Source organism: Engystomops pustulosus, chromosome 2, assembly GCF_040894005.1.
Source record: "Engystomops pustulosus chromosome 2, aEngPut4.maternal, whole genome shotgun sequence".
Taxonomy (NCBI): Eukaryota; Metazoa; Chordata; class Amphibia; order Anura; family Leptodactylidae; genus Engystomops; species Engystomops pustulosus.
In genome coordinates, this window is record NC_092412.1 from 192,598,681 (window position 1) to 192,620,142 (window position 21,462).

Sequence of the window (21,462 nt, forward strand, 5' to 3'; positions counted from 1 at the left end):
AATTGACACTGAGAGGTCTAAATAATAGCGAGATTCATAAATTACCCCATTATGGAAACTACACCCCTCAACGTATGAAAAACCACTTTTACGAAGTTTGTTAACCCTTTAGGTGTTTTATAGGGGTTAAAACAAAATGGAGCTGCAGTCTGCAAATTGTAATATTTTTTCACAATACACTCATTTTGGGTGGAAAATGAAACATTTACAGTGGATTAAATGAATAAAGGCTCCACAAAGTTTGTTACCCAATTTCTCCCGAGTACACCGATACCCCATGTGTGGTGGTGACCTGCTGTATGGGCGCACGGCCGGGCATAGAAGGGAAGGAGGAGCAATCCAGAGCAGATTTCCATTGTCACATTGTACAGGCTATAATTTTTTTTCTTTTTTTAATTTGGACCTATAGGGGCTTATTTCTTTTGCCACGTGACATGCACTTTTATGGTAGGTAATTTTGGGGCATCTATAGCTAATTGGTGAGATTTTATTACCGTATATACTCGTGTATAAGCCGAGTTTTTCAGCACAAAAGAATGTGCTAAAAAACGTCCCCTCGGCTTATACAGGAGTCATACAGTCATAAAAAAATCTTTAAAAAAAATAATAAACTTATATACTCACCCTCCGGTGGCCCCGACCTGCAGCGCTGCTCCCCCGATGTCCGCGCGGGTCCTCTTCTGGCTTCGGCGCCCGTCTTCTGTCTTCACTAACTTCGTGCCGGGCGGCGCCTAGTATGACGTCAGGGGCAGGGCTGTATACCACTGGGGGCAGGGCTGTATACCACTGGGGGCAGGGCTGTATACCACTGGGGGCAGGGCTGTATACCACTGGGGGAAGGGCTGTATACCACTGGGGGGGGGGGGGGGTCTGTGACTAATGCATTTCCCACCCTCTGCTTATACTCGAGGCAATAGGTTTTCCCAGTTTTTGATGGTAAAATTAGGTGTCTCGGCTTATACTCGGGTCGGCTTATACTCGAATATATGCGGTAACTCTTTGTTGGTGGAGGAAATGAAAATCATCAATTTTTAGGAAAATTTTTATGTTTTTTTTTTTTTTTTGGTCGTCAACCATACCATAAAAATAGTATATTATTTTTATTCTATGGGTCGCCACGATTACGAAGAGACCTCATTTATATAGATTTTTTATGTTGTTAATTTTAGCATCACCGTCTTTCATATGCATAACTTTTTTATTTTTCGCCTTACAAATCTGTTGGGGCTTATTTTTTGCGAGAAGGATTGTTCTTTTTAGTGGTCTTATTTTAGAGTGCATAACATTTTTTAAATCTCTTTTTAGAGCATTTTTTTATAGGGTATTAATTGAAAATTATCTTTTTTTTTTTTACGGGGTTCACTTTGCAGTTCTAATAAGGATTCTGTTTTATTATGCAGATTGTTACGGACGCAGGGATACCAAATATGTGGGTGTTTTGTGTATTTTATTCAATTGTACTGAATAAAAACTAATAAAAACTAATTTGGAGAAAATCTTGTTCATTTTTGCATCCCCATATTTTCATATGCATAACTTTTTTATTTTTCGGCCGACAAATCTGGTTAAGGGCTTATTTTTTTGCGAGTAGAGTTGTTCTTTTGAGTGGGCTTATTTTAGAGTGCATAACATTTGTTAAATCACTATTTAGAGCTTTTTTTATACGGTATTAATTAAAAATGATCTTTTTTTACGGGTTTTTTTCTCCGGCGTTTAGCGTGCGGGTCCTGTAACGATTCTGTTTTATTATACAGATTGTTACGGACGCGGCAATATACCAAATATGCGGGGGGGGGGGGGGGTTGTGTTTTTTATACTTTACTAAGCGTTTTTATGGGAATGAGACATTTTAGGGGCTTATATTTTAATGTATTTATTTTTTATTTATTCTAATGTGTAGTGTTCAGTGTTTTTCACTTTTTTTTACTTATACATTACTTGAACTTGAACCAGTGATGCTCTGATCGCTGGTTCAAGTTCAATACACTGCTCTACAGTTTCCAGTCAGACCCGGAAGGGGTCTGACTGCCAGGGAGACCAGGCATCCCCGGGGCACATGCCAGTCCACGGAGCTGCCCAGTAGTGGATCGGATCCGATCACGTGTGTTAGCGCAGGCTGTCAGCTGTGATAGACAGCTGACAGCCGCTGCTTCTGGTGCCGGCTCCATTCGTGAGCCGGTGCCAGAGGAAGGACGTTATACGATGTCCCGGTGCGCTTAGCATGTAGCCCCGGGGACGTAGTATAACGTTGTGGGGCGCCTAGGGGTTAAGGGGTCGTAACAATTTTATTTATTTTGTTTTAGGGCTTGGTTTTTGTGGTACTTGCTGTACTCTTTCTTGGTATCATGTTGGGGTAAAGGTTACTTTTGATCACTTTTTATGCTGTTTTTATGAGGCCAGATTGAAAAAGTCATAATTTTTGTGAGGTTTTTTTTCCTTTTTGCAGCGTTCACCGTACGGGTTGTTACGGGAGTGTTGATACTGAATATGTAGTATTTTTTATTATTTCTACTTTCATGTTGTATTTGATTTTTACATGGAATGGGAATTCAGGGGAATTTTATGCTTTTTGTAAAAAATTTTTAATTGCACTTTTTTTTTTAAACAGTTTTATTTTGTCCCTGGGTGTAACATGACCATTTGATCTTTTGATCACTTGTTCATTATAATATGCTGCATTGTATCACATCGTGTATGACATTATGACATCGTCAGCCTATTCAGACATTAGCACTGTTGGATCGTACCTTCATCAGACCTCAGGGCTGAGTTCTCCATAATGCACTATAGAGGCTGCGGTCACTGTGACCGCAGCGTTTATAGGGTTAAACAGCCAGGATCGTGATAGTTCCTGGCAACTGCTGGGATCCTGCAGTGAGCCTGATCAATCACCATGGAGTAACTAACTTATGGTGTGGGAAAGATAGTCATCACATACATCAACATAAACATAAGAATAGTCTTGAGACTTTTACAATAATCTGTGGTACATTTAACTATCAGTCATATTTAAAGACAATCATAACAAATTCTCTAACATCCTTAGAAGTCTAGAAGTTTCTATTGGAATCATAGGCCTCAATCTCTAATGTTTAGAAACAGCACTCTTCTTAAAATGACCCCTTCTTCTCCAGGTAGGCACTTGTAGCTCATCTGCACCGCAAAAGTCCGTGATTCTATCCAATGACTGCGGCTAGGTCTTATTTTCAGGGGAGGCCTTTTTCTAAGCTTGAACAAAATTGCACTAGGTCTTATTTTCAGGGGGTCTCACTTTCAGGGAAACAGGGTATATATTTTAACTGTTCCACAAAATATCTCCTACCAGAGGTTAAGTATTGGCTTAAAATGGATTACATCTCTCCCTTTACTGGAACAGTGCACCCATGTGTAAGCACAATGTTGGAAAACTACTATGTAACACATATGACCATGTCTTACACGGATGCGTCAGTCAATACCGACCCACGCAATTTACTGCTGCACTTGGTTAAGGGTGGCTACTAATGCCCATGTAATAAAATTTACATTTTAATTATTTATTCTTCAACTACAATTAATATAGTAGCTAGGACGTAGAACTGAAAATTAGCTCCAGCTGCCTTTCATAAGAAAGAATGGGATCCCGATTCTCATAATCGGAGATCAAACTGAAGCCCCATATCTAGTGGATAGGCAGAACCAGAGAACTTGTTATAGTACTTTTATTTATGGTAATAGTATGGTATGGTAATAAAAATGCTATAAAAAGGACTGATGAAAAAACGTTAGGTGGCCGTACCTGCTCAGACTTTTCATCGGTGCTACTCGGCGAGTCGGATGCGTCTTTCACAAAGTAATTATCCACGAGGTCGATTTGCCTGCATTCTTGTCTGCAAACTGGACACCGTATTACTCCAACTAAAAGCAAAAGGACAGAAAACTTTTACAACAACGCATCAGGTAAAGGACCATTTATAACACACTTTGACAGCATCTTCATTTTCCTAATATGTTCATTATTTAATATGATTTTATGCGTTTGTGTTTTCAAAACCATTAGAGTAAATTACGAACAAAAATGTGTGACAACACCGTAATAAATCTGGTATTTCATATATATTAGAAAACAAAAGGGACTTTAACAGAAAAGACACCACAAGATGCATGGTGATTAGGCAAACACATATTTCAGTGTGAAAATGAAAGTTCAACAAACAAAAGAAAAAAAAACCACATAAAATACACAGCAAAGACTTCAGCCATGAACTAGATAATCCACATGAAGGTTAAACCGTATACAACACTTAGCAGTCACATACGACATCACAGCTGATGCGCCACCATTCTTTCATATGTGACAGCAGAGGCCAATGGTTGGTTTATCCATACCACAAAATTAGGAAAGGTTATACACTACAACTTGAGGGCTTATTCACAGAACATAGGCTACAATAAGCACAATACCTCATTTACTGTAGGGAGTTTCTCTGTATAACAATATTGAAATGAATTATAAAAGAGCCCTGCACTCTGCATAGTAATCCTGTGTATTGAGTCAGCCTGGTGACCCGAGTCGGGGTGCAAAACCCCCTTCCTCCTCTGTGCAGGATCACAGTGCAGACTGGGTGGAGGGGGTTCATAGTTAAATTCACAGGAGCTTATTTCAATGTCATCATGCAGAGCAACTAAACACAGAAAATGAGGTAGGACCTTCGGTTTGGGGTGAAATATATGCCTGACAGGTTCCTTTTAGCTGAATAGTCCAAGGTTCCAATCCTTGCATCCATGAAACATCCATTTTTCACTGATCCACAAACTGAGTGCTCCAGATAAATACAGATGCCACATGAAGGCAACTCAGTAAAGAAAATTAAAAACAGATTAGAATCTACCTGCTAGTTGGCTGATGCATGTGGAAACCAGGAGCAGGTGTGCAAGCACATAACAAGATATGGGGACGTGCAAGTGGTTTACTCAAAGGCAAGCATACATATATGAGTGTGTATGTAGCCTAAAACATCAGCCAACAATTGGATCAGTCATGTGAATTACACCAATTACAATATTCATGATGAAGAATTTGAAGCGTAAAAGAAGTTGCCATGGGAGGAGTAACTTTTACCAATGTTACTTTTATAGATCAAATGCAAAACAAGAAACATTAAAGAGAACCCGTCAGACAAATTAACCCCCTAATCTAAATATTTTCATAAACTGCCATTAGAAAGCATTGCCTGCATCCCTTCATTGTCCTTCTCAATGCCTCTAAACTTAAGCAATGAGGTCCCAAAGCTGTATCTGCTCCAACAGGTAGAGGTGACCGAAATGGTGACAGAGACCTGATGACAGGCGTCCTATAAGTGTCTATTCAAACATGGTGCAAACGCATGTGTTTTGAAATGCAATACAACAGTTAAGAGGAAATTTGCCCAATTACATTGCTGCGAACATTGATTTTACTAAAGGCATGTGAAAGTGCGTGTAAATATAGCGCAAATGCAATGCAATTAGACATTTATCTATGTGGCCGTTGTATTCCGTTTAACCCCTTATCAATGACGCTTGTTTTCAGCTCAATGACCAGACTCGATTTTTCAAATCTGACATGTCTCACGATAATTGGTTATAACTTCGGAACACTTTAACATTTCCAGGTGACTTTGAGAATGTTTTCTCGTGACGCATTGTACTTCACGTTATTTGTAAAATTTAAGTGATAAGTTTTGCGTTTTGGTCTGAAAAGAAGTGAAAATTTGGCAAAAGTTTGTAAAAATTCTTCATTTTCCAAGTTTGAAATGTTCTGCTTTCCAGTCAGGAAGTAAAACTACCCAAAAAGTCTGATAATTAACATTTCTGGAATGTCTGCTTTATGTTGGGATGATATTTTATGCATCTTCAAATTTGTCTAGGATGTTATGAGGCGCAGAACTTTAGGTACGATTTTTCTCATTTTCATGAAAATCCCCAAAACTCACATTTTGAGGGACAACTCAGCTTTCAAGTGACTTTGAAAGGCCTAAATAATAGTAAAACCCCATAAACCCCATAAATTACTATTTAGAAACTATAGAATTTTTTTCATAAATTCATTTAGGCCAAAACTGATGGTTTCATAATAAATTAAATGATGAAACTGCAACATTTGATGCCCAATTTCTCCTGACTGTACTGATACCCCATATCTGGGGGTACTGACACTTTCGACAACTTTTCAGGGCCATAACTTCTATATTTTTCTGTTGTTAGATCTGGTTGAGGGCTTATTTTTTAGCAAAAAGAGTTGTTCTTTTCAGTCATATATTAGGGAACGCAACTTTTTTGATCAATTTTTAGAACATTTTTTGTGATGGTGTTTGATGAAAAATTGTATATTATGGGAAGTTTTTCGTTGATTTTTTGTTACGTTGTTCACCGAGCAGATTCAGTATTGATTTAAATTTATTGTACAGATTAATAAGGACACGGTGATTCCAAATATGTACTTTTATTTGTTTTTTATATACTTTATTTGCATTTTATGTGTAACTGGGGAGATTATGGGACTTTTATTTCAATTATTTAATTATAATATGACTTTTTTTTATACATTTTCCACCTTTTGGCTTGAACATCATCCGATCACTTGTTCAAGCCTTTACACTGCAAAACACTTGTATTGCAGTGTATAGTGTAAGTAGCTGAGCATGCCAGAAACCAGGGCTGCAGCAGGAGGGATCGGATCCCCCGATAAGCACACGGTGGTGGTGGTGGTGGGTTCAATCCACGATGAGGAAACTTACACGCCGGGATCATGCTTGATTGCGGCGTGTAATAGGTTAAACACACGGGATCAGAGATTTTCCGATCCCAGGTGTTAGGGATATCACAGTCCAGACAAGGCACCAGAGGTCGCACTAACATTTTTTCCAGAAGGGTAATAATACTCCTCTCACCATTTTTGAGGAGTATTTTTAGCCGAGGAAGAGTATGGAATTTTCAGTAATACAAATATATAATTCCAAGTTGTTAATAGCCAGCCCCAAACCCCCTACCTCCCCACACTGAGCAGGCTGGGGCTGCCGCCTGTAAATTTATTTCATTTATTTTTTGGGGTGTTGAGGGCAAAACACTTTTTTTTTTACACTGTTTATTTTTTACTAAAGTAAATAGTCCTTTCCAAAAACATAAGCCTTCTGAATGCACTTGCGTTCAATAACTAGCAAGATGTATTTGGCCGCGATAAAGTTGCTACTTACTGAGCACAAGTGTTTTGGTTCAGGGAGGATTTTGTTCAATAGAATGAGTTTCAATACAATACGAAAACATTGGGGTCTTTGGGGTATTTATTTAATTATCCCTTACTTGAAATGCCTGGATCATTGTACAAGCACTGTCACCCTCTGTGTCTCTTCCTCATAGATTGTAAGCTCTTGTGACCATTGTATAAGGACTGTTACCTCCTGTGTCTCTTCATCCTCATAGATTGTAAGCTCCTGTGACCATTGTATAAGGACTGTCACCTCCTGTGTCCCCCTCCTCCTCCTCATAGATTGTAAGCTCTTGTGACCATTGTATAAGGACTGTCACCTCCTGTGTCCCCTCCTTCTTATAGATTGTAAGCTCTTGTGACCATTGTATAAGGACTGTCACCTCCTGTGTCCCCCTCCTCCTCCTCCTCATAGATTGTAAGCTCTTGTGACCATTGTATATGCATTGTCACCTCCTGTGCCCTCCTCCTCATAGATTGTAAGCTCTTGTGACCATTGTATATGCATTGTCACCTCCTGTGTCCTCCTCCTCATAGATTGTAAGCTCTTGTGACCATTGTATAAGGACTGTCACGTCCTGTGTCCCCTCCTTCTTATAGATTGTAAGCTCCTGTGACCATTGTTTGCATTGTCACCTCCTGTGTCCCCTCCTCATAGATTGTAAGCTCTTGTGACCATTGTACAAGCACTGCCACCTCCTGTGCCCCCTCCTCCTCATAGATTGTAAGCTCTGGGGACCATTGTACAAGCACTGCCACCTCCTGTGTCCCCTCCTTGTTCTCATAGATTGTAAGCTCTTGTGACCATTGGACAAGCACTGTCACCTCTTGCCCCCCACCCCACCCCCTCATAGATTGTAAGCTCTTGTGAATATTGTAAGATCACGGTCACCTCCTGTGTCCCATGTAGTCCACCTATGCATGGAATATCAATCATAACTATTTTGTAATTTATTAAGTGTTCCAACTTACATATAAATTTAACTTACAGTATTTACTCAAGCATAAACCAAGTTTTTCAGCACAAAAATATGCTGAAAAACCCTAACTCAGCTTATACTAGAGTATATTTAAAAAAAAAAAAAAAAAAACTGTCCTCGCCTTCTGACACCCTTTGGGTGCAGGAGGCTGCAGGCTATAAACTGGGGGAAGGGGCTTCTGGCTACATATGGGGGACATGTGCTGGCTGGCTATATACTGGGTGGAGACTGGAACCATTGCATTTCCCACCCTATACGGCAAATACAAACCTAAAGAACCTATTTCGTACGAAACCCGGGGACTGCCTGTACTGACGTGTTTGCACATATTTACATATGCACTAACAGTGTCGGACGGCTGATACCGTCACTGATGGCACTACCTCCTTGACTCCTAAACAAAGGAAGAGCAGTTTACACTTCATCCAATTGTCTCAGTCTGTTAACAAGCAAGTTATAGAACAGGAACTCCTAAGACATCCATCAGAAGTCCATTACCAGGGAAGGGCTGAAAGATATAGTGCAGATGTAACAATGGTGTAATAAAGCAGTTTTGTGGAAGTTGCATTTTCATTTCTGTAAAAAAATTGTATATCAAAGAACTTAAGGTTTTTTATTACTGTAAGCTGTTAATCTATTAGATGTGAAATAAAATGAGCTAATAAGATGTTGAACGGAAATAACCACAGGCTTATATACAACTGTTGCTATAGGAGCAGGGCTTAAATGTGATGAAGAGTCCCCTCTCGCCTATACGTCCATGTCCATGTAAGATTTATTGCCTCTCTGAGCTCCCAAGGAGAGATTTATTGCTGCCTATAGGACAATAAATCATCACTCCAGAATAAGTAGACCCAGAGAGCAGACTATAAATCCAGCACTGAGGGATGGCTGGCAGTTTCATTACAGCACGTCCGTCACTCTCGCCGATACAAGAGTGTTGCTGGACGATTATACATTATTTTACTATATAGCGACTATTCTATCCTGGTGCATAAAGTTAGGGTTCAAAATTAAAAAAAAAAAAAAAAAAAAAAAATACAAAAAAATAATAGAGCCCCCTTGCTGGAAAACAAAACGGTTACTTTATGCCCTATAAGGGTGCGTTCAAACATTTAGTTTTTCAGATGCAGTTTTCAAAGCCGAAAGCAGGTGTGGATCATAATGGGTGAAAACATATTATTAAGTCATGCTACTCCTCCTCTCATTCCACTCCGCTCCTGGTTTCTCTACAGGAAAACATCACATACACAACATAGAAACCCAACTGAAAACAACAACAACTGAAGAAGAATGTAACACCTTGAAAACTAACTCTAATACAACATTAGAAACACAGAGGAAAGAAACTGAATCAAAGAAACGCAATACATTTCTCTGGGACGCAGAAGACTATTTACAAGAAAAAGTATATAAATAGCAAGACAATTATCAAATGTCACGACGAAGAGGATACAGATCCTTGGCCAACTCTTCAGCTTTCAGTCAGGAGGGCGACCCTCAAGAACAGGTAACATCTCATTTTTAGGATCCAGCAGAGGCTGCGCATCCAGAGAAAGATGAGGAGGGGGGGAAGGAAACATCACCAGAGATCCACCACCGATGACTTGATCTCATGTAGAGACACATCATAAGTAATTAATATTTCCTCAAAAACTCTAGCCCCCGCTGAATTACTCCTCCTATAAAAAGGCCTCCACTGGATGGGTGTAACAATGATGAGCGTTTTAATGGCACTGGGACGACCCAAAATTATAATTCTTCGGGATTCTCACAGCTCTCTCTGTGTGTGCACTGCTTTCCCCGGCAGTGGTCATTGTCACATGGATGATGTCATGGTCACATGACCTGCCGAGGAAAGCAGTGCACAGAGAGCTGCATCTGTGAGAAACCTGAAAAATTATAATTTTGGGTCGTCCCAGCGCCATTAAAACGCTCATCATTGTTACACCCATCCAATGGATACCTACCTACAAGATTTATCCTTGTCACCCTGGAGAAAGGATCTTTTCTTGAGTGTGGCAGCATAGGAACGCCGTTACTATACCACACATGCATCACGTAGTTGTGCCTGCCAGCACAACTCCGCCAGGTGAGCAGTTATATTTTCATATAATATCAGACTATCCACAAAGGGTATTACACCATAGAAGCGCCCCTTTCTCTTCTCCTAAAAATCTATAAAAAGGCCTGACATTTTGTCCTGCATATAGATTTGACAACTTTACCTTAGACATCGACCTAGAAAAGGTCATAGTATCATAGTATATAAGGCCGGAAAAAGACGCAAGTCCAACTTTTAGGTTGGACTTGTAAATTTCTATAGAACCTAAATTTCATCTGAAGCCACATTTAGCGAAATCAAAACATCACCAGTTAAATCCGCTACGAATCAAACATGTCTAACCTTTTCCACATTGTGTCTTAAAGAGGACCCGTCACCCGTTAAAAAAGGCACTAGGAGCTGCTTTATAAAGTAAGCAGCTTCTAGAGCTACAACAGATGTAGCAGTGTTACACTTCTAGCGTTATTAGAACCATCCGATAAATCTAGCAGACACTGCCGCTCTGTACAATAGGAACGCCGAACCAAGCTCCTGCGTATTCATGAGGGGTCGGGACTAGAAGGTGGTGACAAAGCATTCTACCCATTCCCCCCCCCCCCCCCGTTCTCCCCCATGAAAACGTCGGACTATGCTCACAACGGCTATTGTACATTGCGGCAGTGTCTGCTAGCGTTATGGGGGGGGGGGGGGGGGGGGGGTTTGGGTGTCATTGACTCAGCAAACAAAATCACCTTAGGGATTTACACAAGAAATTAACTAAATCATTGGGTCGCCCTGTAGTAGCGTCCACAGACTCTTTGCTCTCGCCGCTATCCAGTCTACTTGAAAAAATTCTAACTCCATTGAATTGTACTACCAAATCCTTCTTACTACATACATCAGAATTCCTACAATTCATCAGAAAGACAAAATACAACCTGATACACTACTGGTAACTACATTGTCTATTTATCTTCTATTCTTTTTTCCATTCTCACACTGATCCCACACATTCATATCCACATCCATATAAATCCACCTACAACATTTCCAACTAGTGTATCATCTTATTAACATTATCCCATCCGACTGCAGACCACTGCCTAGATACAGGCTCCACAAGGGGGAACGCCTTCTCCCACAATTACCATACACTCTCCGTCTTCCCCACAGACTCGCTATACGATGCGTTCCACACATTGGAATGCACCATCTACTTCTGGTTTCATGACAGAGTGTCTAACACTAGTCATAACACCTACATGATGCTTTCCAGCTCGTGAAACGCACCGCCATGACACTTCCTAAGTCATAATCCTCACTCCCAGCATGATGATATTTACCTCAACATGTCAGCTCTCTAGCACATCTCTACAGCAGCATTTTGCCGCCATTACACTCAGCCACCGTGCGACTTCGCTAGAAGTGATCCCTTATCTACACTTTAGGTAACAAACTGTTGAGTTTATTTGCAGCAAAGGCCGGTCCTTTCTCTATGACTGCACCTTGGTCGGTTGGGATATGCAGCACTATTTCAATCCTTATTTCATGGATACCTTAAATATGTCATTTGGAATTTAGTTTCTTTATGCAATACATGATTTATCCTTTATTCATCCAACTATATATGACATAGGATAGTTTAGATAATGGCATGTAATATTGCGATGATAACTGTACATTATATAGCCACAGACCATCCTTTCCTATGCATGTATTGACCTCAGCGAATTTACAGATGACTGTATACTGTTCTCATTTTTTGATTCTTTGTCCTCACCCTGTCTGAAGAAGGTCTATAGCAGACAAAAACATCACATTACTGTTTGTTTGCTATGAAAATAAAACAAATCGCATCTTGAAACTATCAGTGTGCCTGGATCTACATTTTACGTGATTAAGTGGGCAGCGAAATTCTACAAAAATTTCACTCCTGGTTTGGACATCAGAAACTTCATTGGAAAAACTGAACATGTGAATGCACACTCAATGATACAATACAACCTTATTTATCCCAACTGGAAATTATTTCATTCCTAGAGGCTGAAAAACATAAAATAAAACATAAAAATGAAAGCAAACTGCAACACATGTGTTTATCTTGTTTGTATGTATGTATGCATGTACATACAGTCATGGCCAAAAGTTTTGAGAATGATACAAATGTTAATTTTTACATAGTTTACTGCATCAGGTTTTATAAAAGCAATTTGTATATATCCAGAATGTTACAAAGAGTGATCAGCTTAACAGCAATTAATTGCAAAGACAATATTTGCCTAGAAAATGAACTTTTTCCCCCCAAAACACATTTCAACTTCATTGCAGGCCCACCTTAAAAGGAGCAGCTAACATCGTAACATAGGTGTGGGTGTTGATGAGGACAGGGCTGGAGATCAGTCTGTCATGATTAAGTAAGAATCACACCACTGGACAATTTAAAAGGAGGCTGGTGCTCGGCATCATTGTTTCTCTTCTGTTAACCATGGTTATCTCTAAAGAAACTTGTGCAGTCATCATTTCACTGCACAAAACTGGCCTAACAGGTAAGAGTATCGCAGCTAGAAAGATTGCACCTCAGTCAACAATCTATCGCATCATCAAGGAATTCAAGGAGAGAGGTTCCATTTTTGTCAAAAAAGCTCCAGGGCACCCAAGAAGGACCAGCAAGCGCCAGGACCGTCTCTTAAAAGAGTTTCGTGCTTTGTGTCATGCAACAGGCGATTTTTTTTACCTAATAAAAGATTTCAGAAACCTTTTCAAGAATACACACTCAAAATCAGCTACTGGTGCCCAAATCACACAACTTGCCTCTCTTAAAGGGTATTATGGTATAAAACTCAGCTCCGAGCATGGGCATTCGTCTGAGCCTACGCAGGAGTTATTGGAGGTCCAAAAATATATATAAAATGTCACTATGAAAATACAGTCTAATATGTGGTCAATATGCAATAGAGAGAGAAGCTGAGCAGTTTTGTAGAAAAGATGAGGGATAACATGTATTGTATGCATTAAACGTTCTGATCTTTCTATGCTGAAAGGATAAGAGGGTGGTCCTAACCGTGACAATCTTCCATTGCGGTAAGCAGTGGTATAGGGTACAGGCTTCTGTCACTTTACAGAAAGGATTCAAATTTGCAATTCTTTTTGGAAATTTTGGAGTTGCAGGAAATATTATGCATTTCAGGGGTAGGGTTTAACTGGAGTAGGTGTGGCCTCCCATTGCCTAGCAGGTTTCATATATTTAGCTGAGCCTCTTAATAAATTGGGCACGTTGTACATTGAACAAGGTAGACCAGCATCTATACAGTAAGGAATGCATGATATACACCTCCGTAATTCCTTTACTTCACATTTGTGCCCATAATGTGCATTATGACTAGACTGGACTACACTATACTTATCACTAACATACACGTGACCCTTCTTGCAAAATGAAGAATGAATCATCGCGTGCATGCCTATGACTAACACTGAGTAATACTGAATCATTCACACCATTAGTATGACAACACAGGGAGTGGTAAAAAAAAGTATTGGATTTCACAAATGACCACAGGAAGACACACCAATAGTCCACACATGAAATGCTTGCTATCCCAGCTCACTAGCATTTGTCTATTTTGACATGATACACTTTGTTTTGGTAAGACATCAGTAAACCAGTTGTGCCAGAAGTCTAAGAAAATCCATCTCCAAAATTTACCTACCAGAAATAATTGGGGTGTTATATAAGGCTATACCCACACATACTACCACTACCTTTGGTTTTAATTTTCCAGGTGCTCCTTCAGTGGCAAAAACTTTCCATGCTTTAGAGCAGTGATGGCGAAACTTTTAGCGGTCGAGAGCCCAAAAAGCAATCCAAAACCCCCCTTATTTATCGCAAGGTGCCAACCAAAAATTAAAGCAGTAACTTACTGCTCCCTGTTATTCAACAATCATATTGGCCTCCGGAGGACAGCAACAAAGTAGAAAAATGGAGAATTGTGGGTCCAGCAGAAGGTCTTCCAAAGATCATTCGGCCCCATCTATTCATTCTTCCTTTTCTTACAGTCCCAAGTAGTGAAATAAGCATCAAAAGCGAAAGCAGCATCTTTTAAGTTGCTTGGAACGGTTTGATGGCCCGGGTGCCCACAGAAAGGGCTCCGAGTGCCACCTCTGGCACCCGTGCCATAGGTTCGCCACCACTGCTTTAGAGGGTACAAGAACCTCAGGAGATTTCCGAAGACATGGTAAGGGTCATACAATTATGTGCATGAATAACATGCCTCTTGTGAGGGGTTTCCTTTAATTTCTGTACAAGAAGCACAGAATTTTTTGAGGGGGGCACTTTTTAAAATAGGGTAATTCCTAGTGGCATCTAATAAATAGACCTCTCACAGCTTCTATAGGAATCCACTTTCATTAAGCGTTTTCAGTAAAAACATACAAAAAAGAGAATATTTTATAAAACTGTAAAAATTCTATAAAAACTATCAACCAAAATCTACAGTCTGTAATGCATCACTAAAAATAGTAAATTTACATGTGGATTTGAAAGTAAGGGATTAACACTTGTAAATTGTGTAGGGCTTTTATATGTAGCAGTCATTTATATCAAATACAGGTTTACAAAGAAAGAACACCTCTACAGAAAACACATTTATTGCCTCTGTTTCTAACAGTGGAGAACGCTACACCTCCTATCAGTACAGAGCATGCCCACAAAACTATCCATAGATAAGTAGGCTACATGCTATTGCTGCTTACGTTCATGAGACTACCTGAAAGTATAACAGCAAATTATGTTATTAGAGCTCTAGCAAGGCGGCAGCCGCATCATCATAGACAAAGAATAGGGAAAAATTTAAAAAACATAAACAAGAGCATGTACGTGCTGGCTCAATGGCGGACGCGTCCTGCTGAGCTCCGCTACTGCTGACGGCCCCGCAGCAAAAAACAGCTAAAACTAGCGTCGAACCGATACCCGCTGTGGGTGTCGGATCCAAGCGGGCACAGATTTATGCCTGGAGGTAGCAGGAGAAAAAACCTGGGAGCCGGCTTTATACCGCCCAACCTCACTGCATCCTTAGGAGGACTTATTAACGGGGTCTGGAGGAACTTCAGACCTTCGATGCATTTCAAATAACCCCGATATATTTATAGTCTCCCCGGCCTCTGTAGCTTCCTCCCTGGACCAGGCTATGGTGACAGCCATTTTCAACCAGCAGGCTTCTGATTTATCAGGGGATCAACAGCAGGCCCCAGAGGTTATGCAAGCCACACTGTATTCCAGAGACAGCGTGTTGGTGGTTTGTTTTTCACATATGCTACAAAGTGAAGTGGTTTGCAAACAGAAGAACCAAGTAGGTGAACCAGATTTGTGATTGCATTTCTGATATATACCCAGCTGGCAGAAGCGCATCTTAACAAAGAAGACCTGGAGAATAGGTCTAGGAGGGGCAACTTTTTCATCAAGGGTGTCCCTGAAACTCAAGCAGATGTAACGAAGGAGGTTCAAGACAGGTTTCATCTGTTCGTCCCGCACATGTCCGAATCCTCCAATGAGATTGACCGAGTCAGACTCCCCTGACTTCGAAGAGTTCCGGATCTTTATTTGGAATGTAACGGTTAGCCCTGCATAAAGCCTTTGGGGGATATTTATCATACGCTGGCGCTCGTGAAGGTGGCGGATTGAGAAAAATAATCGCAAAAGCTAGCAATAAGCTAGCATTTGCGATTATTTCAGGGCCTCTGCGCCACTGGCCTGATAAATATCCCCCTTTGACTCTATAGACTGGGACCATTTGATGTTCACACTAGGTAGATGGGGTTTTGGTAATAAGTACTTTGGCTTGCGGAAGGTCCTGTATTCTTCCCCATCTGCAAGGGTTGTTTTTTTTTCCCCCATCTCCTTTTCTGATACCAAGAGCTACACATCAGGGCTGTCTCCTATCCCCTATACTTTTTATACTTGTTATAGAAACTTTGGCCCACCTGATCAGGTAAAATCAGAATGTTAAGGGGATGATATCTAATTGATGCTATCCTCTCTACTTTCCCATTTATTTCAGACGCTAAATGAGTTCTTGGCTGTATTAGGATTAAAGGTGAACCATGACAAACCGTTTGCCATGAATGTTTCTGTTCCTCCCTTAATGGCTAAACTTTTGCAGGCAAATCAAAATTTTCAATGGAGAGAGGATAAAATTCCATATTTGGCCATATTTCTGACCTCCTCCATTGATACCTTAAACATAGCTAATTACAAACCACTTTTCCATAAGCTGAGAGTGGACATGATTAGGTGGGCCAACTTAAAAGCGTAATCGCCATTTCAAAAAAACTTTTGATATGTTGTAGGCCAGGTCATTTTAAGCCATTTTGCAATTGGATTAGTTACCCGAATCTTGCTCCTTCCTCTTGTATTCTGCAGCCTTCCCCCTGTTGTCAGTGACTCCTCAAATAGCTGTTGCTAGGCCCATTCTTCCTCTATAGTGAGCTCCCTCAGTGAAGAAAGACACACTCCTCTCCCTGCTCACAGCCGATTCTCCTCATAGCTCAATGCTCCAGCACTCAGTCATGTGCTGACAGAAGCCCTAACTAATGTAGTAAACAAACGCCTACACTCATCTGTCTTAGCTTTCCCTACGCTTGTATTTAAACAAATAATCCACACAGACACAAGATGCAGATCGATCACAATCCCCCATCACCTCACATTCCACAACGTGAAATGGCAGGAGAGAATCTCTGTCTTCAAGGTGTCCCCTCATGTGCTGTGCTTAAGTTTTACTTAGGTAGGTACATAGGTAGATAGATGATAGAGATAGATCGGATATAATCTCACATCTATCGATTTATATCGATAGGGTCTCATTGGTCAGCACCACATGCTTGTGAGGAGGTCACAAGGGCAGGCCCCGACCCTCCTTCTTGCCGATTGTATTTTTTTTTTTTGAGAGCTGGAAACCATGGGCCAAAAAAATGTACTAAATGAGGACCAAGAGGCAAAATACTTTGGAGTAGAATTATTTTGTGCTCAGAATGACGGTTACACTTTAAGTCTTTTATGGATAGGCCTAACCTCGGCTGTAAAGATGACTCTACTACCAAAGTTATTGTATCGTTTTGAAAGGGTACCGATTGATATACACATTACCATCTTAAAATCTCTACAAAAAGACAAAATTTATATGGGGTCCAAGGAGATGTAGGATTTCGGCAACTACGCTATACACGTCTAAGATACAGGGTGGCCTAGGGGCGGTGAACATTATCAAGTATAATTATGCCTCCAGACTGGTATTCATATTGATCTCACATAAAAACAAGCTTTGCCTCACTGGATGCATACGGAACAGTTTGCATGCCCACAGATACCGATAGATGCCTAGACCCAAGGAGAGACCAGTGATCATGTGCCCACTCCTCTCTTCTATGCTTTCTACTTGGGACAGGGTCAAACGTAGTTATAGGCTACAATCCCTACATACCCTGGTTGCTAGGATACTAAATAACCCTAGATTCATCCCAGAACTCCAACACCATCATTTTCAGTGGTGGAAAGATAAAGGACTATATGGGGACTTATGATAGACTAGGCCTTAGATCAAGTGAATATTATAAATCTAAATATTTGCCAGAGATAGAAATGCTTAGCTTCCAAAAGATACATCATTTCCTCCAGAGGCTGAAGGAATCCTGCCCACACATCACAGTACACACATTGTTTGCAGGTCTTTGTCTGACAAAGGCAGGCCTTCCTCATACTTTATCCAATATCTATCAAATTCTTAATGACCAAACTGAGAAATTGGGATACATGTTGGCTTGCGAAAGAGACCTAGATAAATACTTTTTTCTAAGAGAATGGCAGGACATGGCATGGTATCTAGTCCCCGTTCGCATTTTACAAGCAGTCCCTACTTACTCTCCAAAGTGTTTTAGTTGATGCGGAAATAGGCGCACCATCCCATTTCCATGTATGGTGGGAATGCCCCAAGATTCTGAGATACTGGAGGCGTATCTATAATATGCCATATTCTATAGCTATGGTAAATTTGTCGTTATCCCCTAGCCAAGCTTTACTAAATGAAAAGATCCAGGGAATCTCAACCTCTGCTGGCAAATTGTCATTCTTCTTTCAGGCATTGCATACCCATTCGGAGTCTGATCTAAAAGACAACATTCATATTCTCAACAGGACCCCCTATACCAGTGATGGCGAACCTTTTAGAGACCGAGTGCCCAAACTATAACCGAAATCCACTTATTTACAGCAAAGTGTCAACATTGCATTTTAAGCAGTAACTTATTGCTACCTGCTCTTCAACATCTCTCAATCGTATCAGCACCTGAGGCCACCAATACAGTTGAAAGAAGGAGGGCACATTCAGACTCTCATTGTAGCTTCTCACCAGGGTCTTTCTGTACAGTAAGGATGTAGGGTCCAGTAGGATGACCTCCAAAGATAATGCAGTTCTATCAACATCTTCTCACTTTTACCGCAGTTCCAAACAGCCAATGAAGTGTTGTTTTAAAATAGCGCTGATTGCAGCATCTCTTAAATTGCCTGGGTCTGCAGGAAGATTTGGTGATTTTGGTCCTATTTGGTGAGCTCTGTCTTGGGGTCAATGACCTGAGTGCCCACAGAAAGGGCTCTGAGTGCCACCTCTGGCACCCGTGCCATAGGTTCGCCACCACTGCCCTATACCTTACTCCCTTCCCCGTGTACTTTTTCCTTTCCCTCCAGTCCGAGGTTGCACTAACATTTTTCCAGAAGGGTAATAATACTCCTCTCACCATTTTTGAGGAGTATTTTTAGCCGAGGAAGAGTATGGAATTTTCAGTAATACAAATATATAACTCCAAGTTGTATAAATTGTTAATAGCCAGCCCCAAACCCCCTACCTCCCCACACTGAGCAGGCTGGGGCTGCCGCCTGTAAATTTATTTCATTTATTTTTTGGGGTGTTGAGGGCAAAACACTTTTTTTTTTACACTGTTTATTTTTTACTAAAGTAAATAGTCCTTTCCAAAAACATAAGCCTTCTGAATGCACTTGTGTTCAATAACTAGCAAGATGTATTTGGCCGCGATAAAGTTGCTACTTACTGAGCACAAGTGTTTTGGTTCAGGGAGGATTTTGTTCAATAGAATGAGTTTCAATACAATACGAAAACATTGGGGTCTTTGGGGTATTTATTTAATTATCCCTTACTTGAAATGCCTGGATCATTGTACAAGCACTGTCACCCTCTGTGTCTCTTCCTCATAGATTGTAAGCTCTTGTGACCATTGTATAAGGACTGTTACCTCCTGTGTCCCCTCCTTCTTATAGATTGTAAGCTCCTGTGACCATTGTATAAGGACTGTCACCTCCTGTGTCCCCTCCTTCTTATAGATTGTAAGCTCCTGTGACCATTGTATAAGGACTGTCACCTCCTGTGTCCCCTCCTTCTTATAGATTGTAAGCTCCTGTGACCATTGTATAAGGACTGTCACCTCCTGTGTCCCCTCCTTCTTATAGATTGTAAGCTCCTGTGACCATTGTGTAAGGACTGTCACCTCCTGTGTCGTCGTCCTCATACATTGTAAGCTCTGGGGACCATTGTAAAAGCACTGTCACCTCCTGTGTCCCCTCCTCATAGATTGTAAGCTCTTGTGACCATTGTACAAGGACTGTCACCTCCTGTGTCCCCTCCTTGTTCTCATAGATTGTAAGCTCTTGTGACCATTGGACAAGCACTGTCACCACTTGCCCCCCCTCCCCCTCATAGATTGTAAGCTCTTGTGAACATTGTAATATCACGGTCACCTCCTGTGTCCCATGTAGTCCACCTATGCATGGAATATCAATCATAACTATTTTGTAATTTATTGAATACATCTTATGTCAGGCTCAGGTAATCACTATTCATCAATTGAACTCCCTGACAATAGGTCAGTCACACAAACCTGTGAGAACACCACAGCAGGCACAGGACCCCCACAGCAGACACAGGATCCCCACCACACCAGGCACAGGACCACCACACCAGATGACAACAAACACCTTTGGAATCAAACGCTCCTCCACTCTCCTTCTTTCTCGCTCTGCCAAGTCTGCTAGTGCGCATGTGCAGCTGTATATATTAGAACTAGAGAGACGGGTCAGGAGGGGAGGAGGAGCAGAGACCCCAGTAATGGTCACATGTCCTGTCCTCCTGCCTGTGCCTTGCCCCGCCCCTCAGTGTAATGTGATTCCCCTACTGCTCCCTATGTGCAATATCACACAGACACAGAGCAGCTGGGAGAAGACAGTGACTGCTCCGTGCTGAGGGGGGCGTGGCCTGAGCTCCTCTTCTGCGGGGGAGGAGCAGATACATCTCTGCAGTGTAGCGGGTCGGTGTGCGTGTGACTGCTCTGTGTCTGAGCTCCGCTGTCCGCTCTGTCCCTTACACACTAGCAGGTGGCAGCTGCACATCGCTACTGCTGAGAGCTAGACAGCGTATTTATACGCTTGGTGGTTTTTCTGGAGAGTAAATCAGCCTCTGCATGCGTCATAGACGCTTGTAGAGGCGTTATTGCGATCTCTGCCTCCAGTCTTTTCTGTACCCTTCCTGAAAATTTTCAAAAACTTAAAATACATTTTGTTCTAACAAAAGTTATAGATAACCCAATATTTATCCTCTATACACAAAGAGTTACCATGTATGTTTTATTACTAAAATCGGAACTCTGGGTTTTGAAATGTCCTGAATCCCATAAGAAAACTTTTAAAAAGAAGAACACCAGGGATCCCTTTTTTGATTTAACAATTGCCTAAATTTGCAACAATCACAACCAAATGCATGGTGGCTTTCTTACTTTATATGACTATAGAGGAAGAGAGCAAAATCGGCCTACTGTGCATATGACCATTAGTATTAAATATCTGTCGGTACACCAGATTGCAGGTTACATAAAGGACATTGCAGGTTATGACAAAACCTATCAGAGATTTTACATTTATTCTGGCAGCCAGGTTATGTTCCTGTACTTTATGGATGCTGCATGATGCTCTAGCAAAAGTCTCTGATGTGATAGATGATCGGGGACTATATACAGCAAATGCAAGGCCTCCTGCAAGCAACCTGGACAAGTAGGAGAGCGTGGACGTTTCTGCATGTACATAATAGAAGGTTATACTTTGTTATGACAGCTTGAAGAGGAGCTGTATGTCCTGGGATCACTAGCTCAAGAGAAGA

General features: G+C 41.0%; 1 protein-coding gene across 6 annotated transcripts in view; it reads right to left on the reverse strand.

Annotated features, from left to right (window-relative positions):
- TRIM33 (tripartite motif containing 33) overlaps positions 1-21,462 on the reverse strand; it is a 70,338-nt gene that overhangs the window by 30,798 nt on the left and 18,078 nt on the right. For all 6 annotated transcript variants that reach the window (XM_072137659.1, XM_072137654.1, XM_072137660.1 and 3 more), the window contains exon 2: positions 3,779-3,897. In XM_072137659.1, the coding sequence (XP_071993760.1) occupies positions 3,779-3,897 (119 nt within the window). The remainder of the gene's footprint in view (positions 1-3,778; positions 3,898-21,462) is intronic.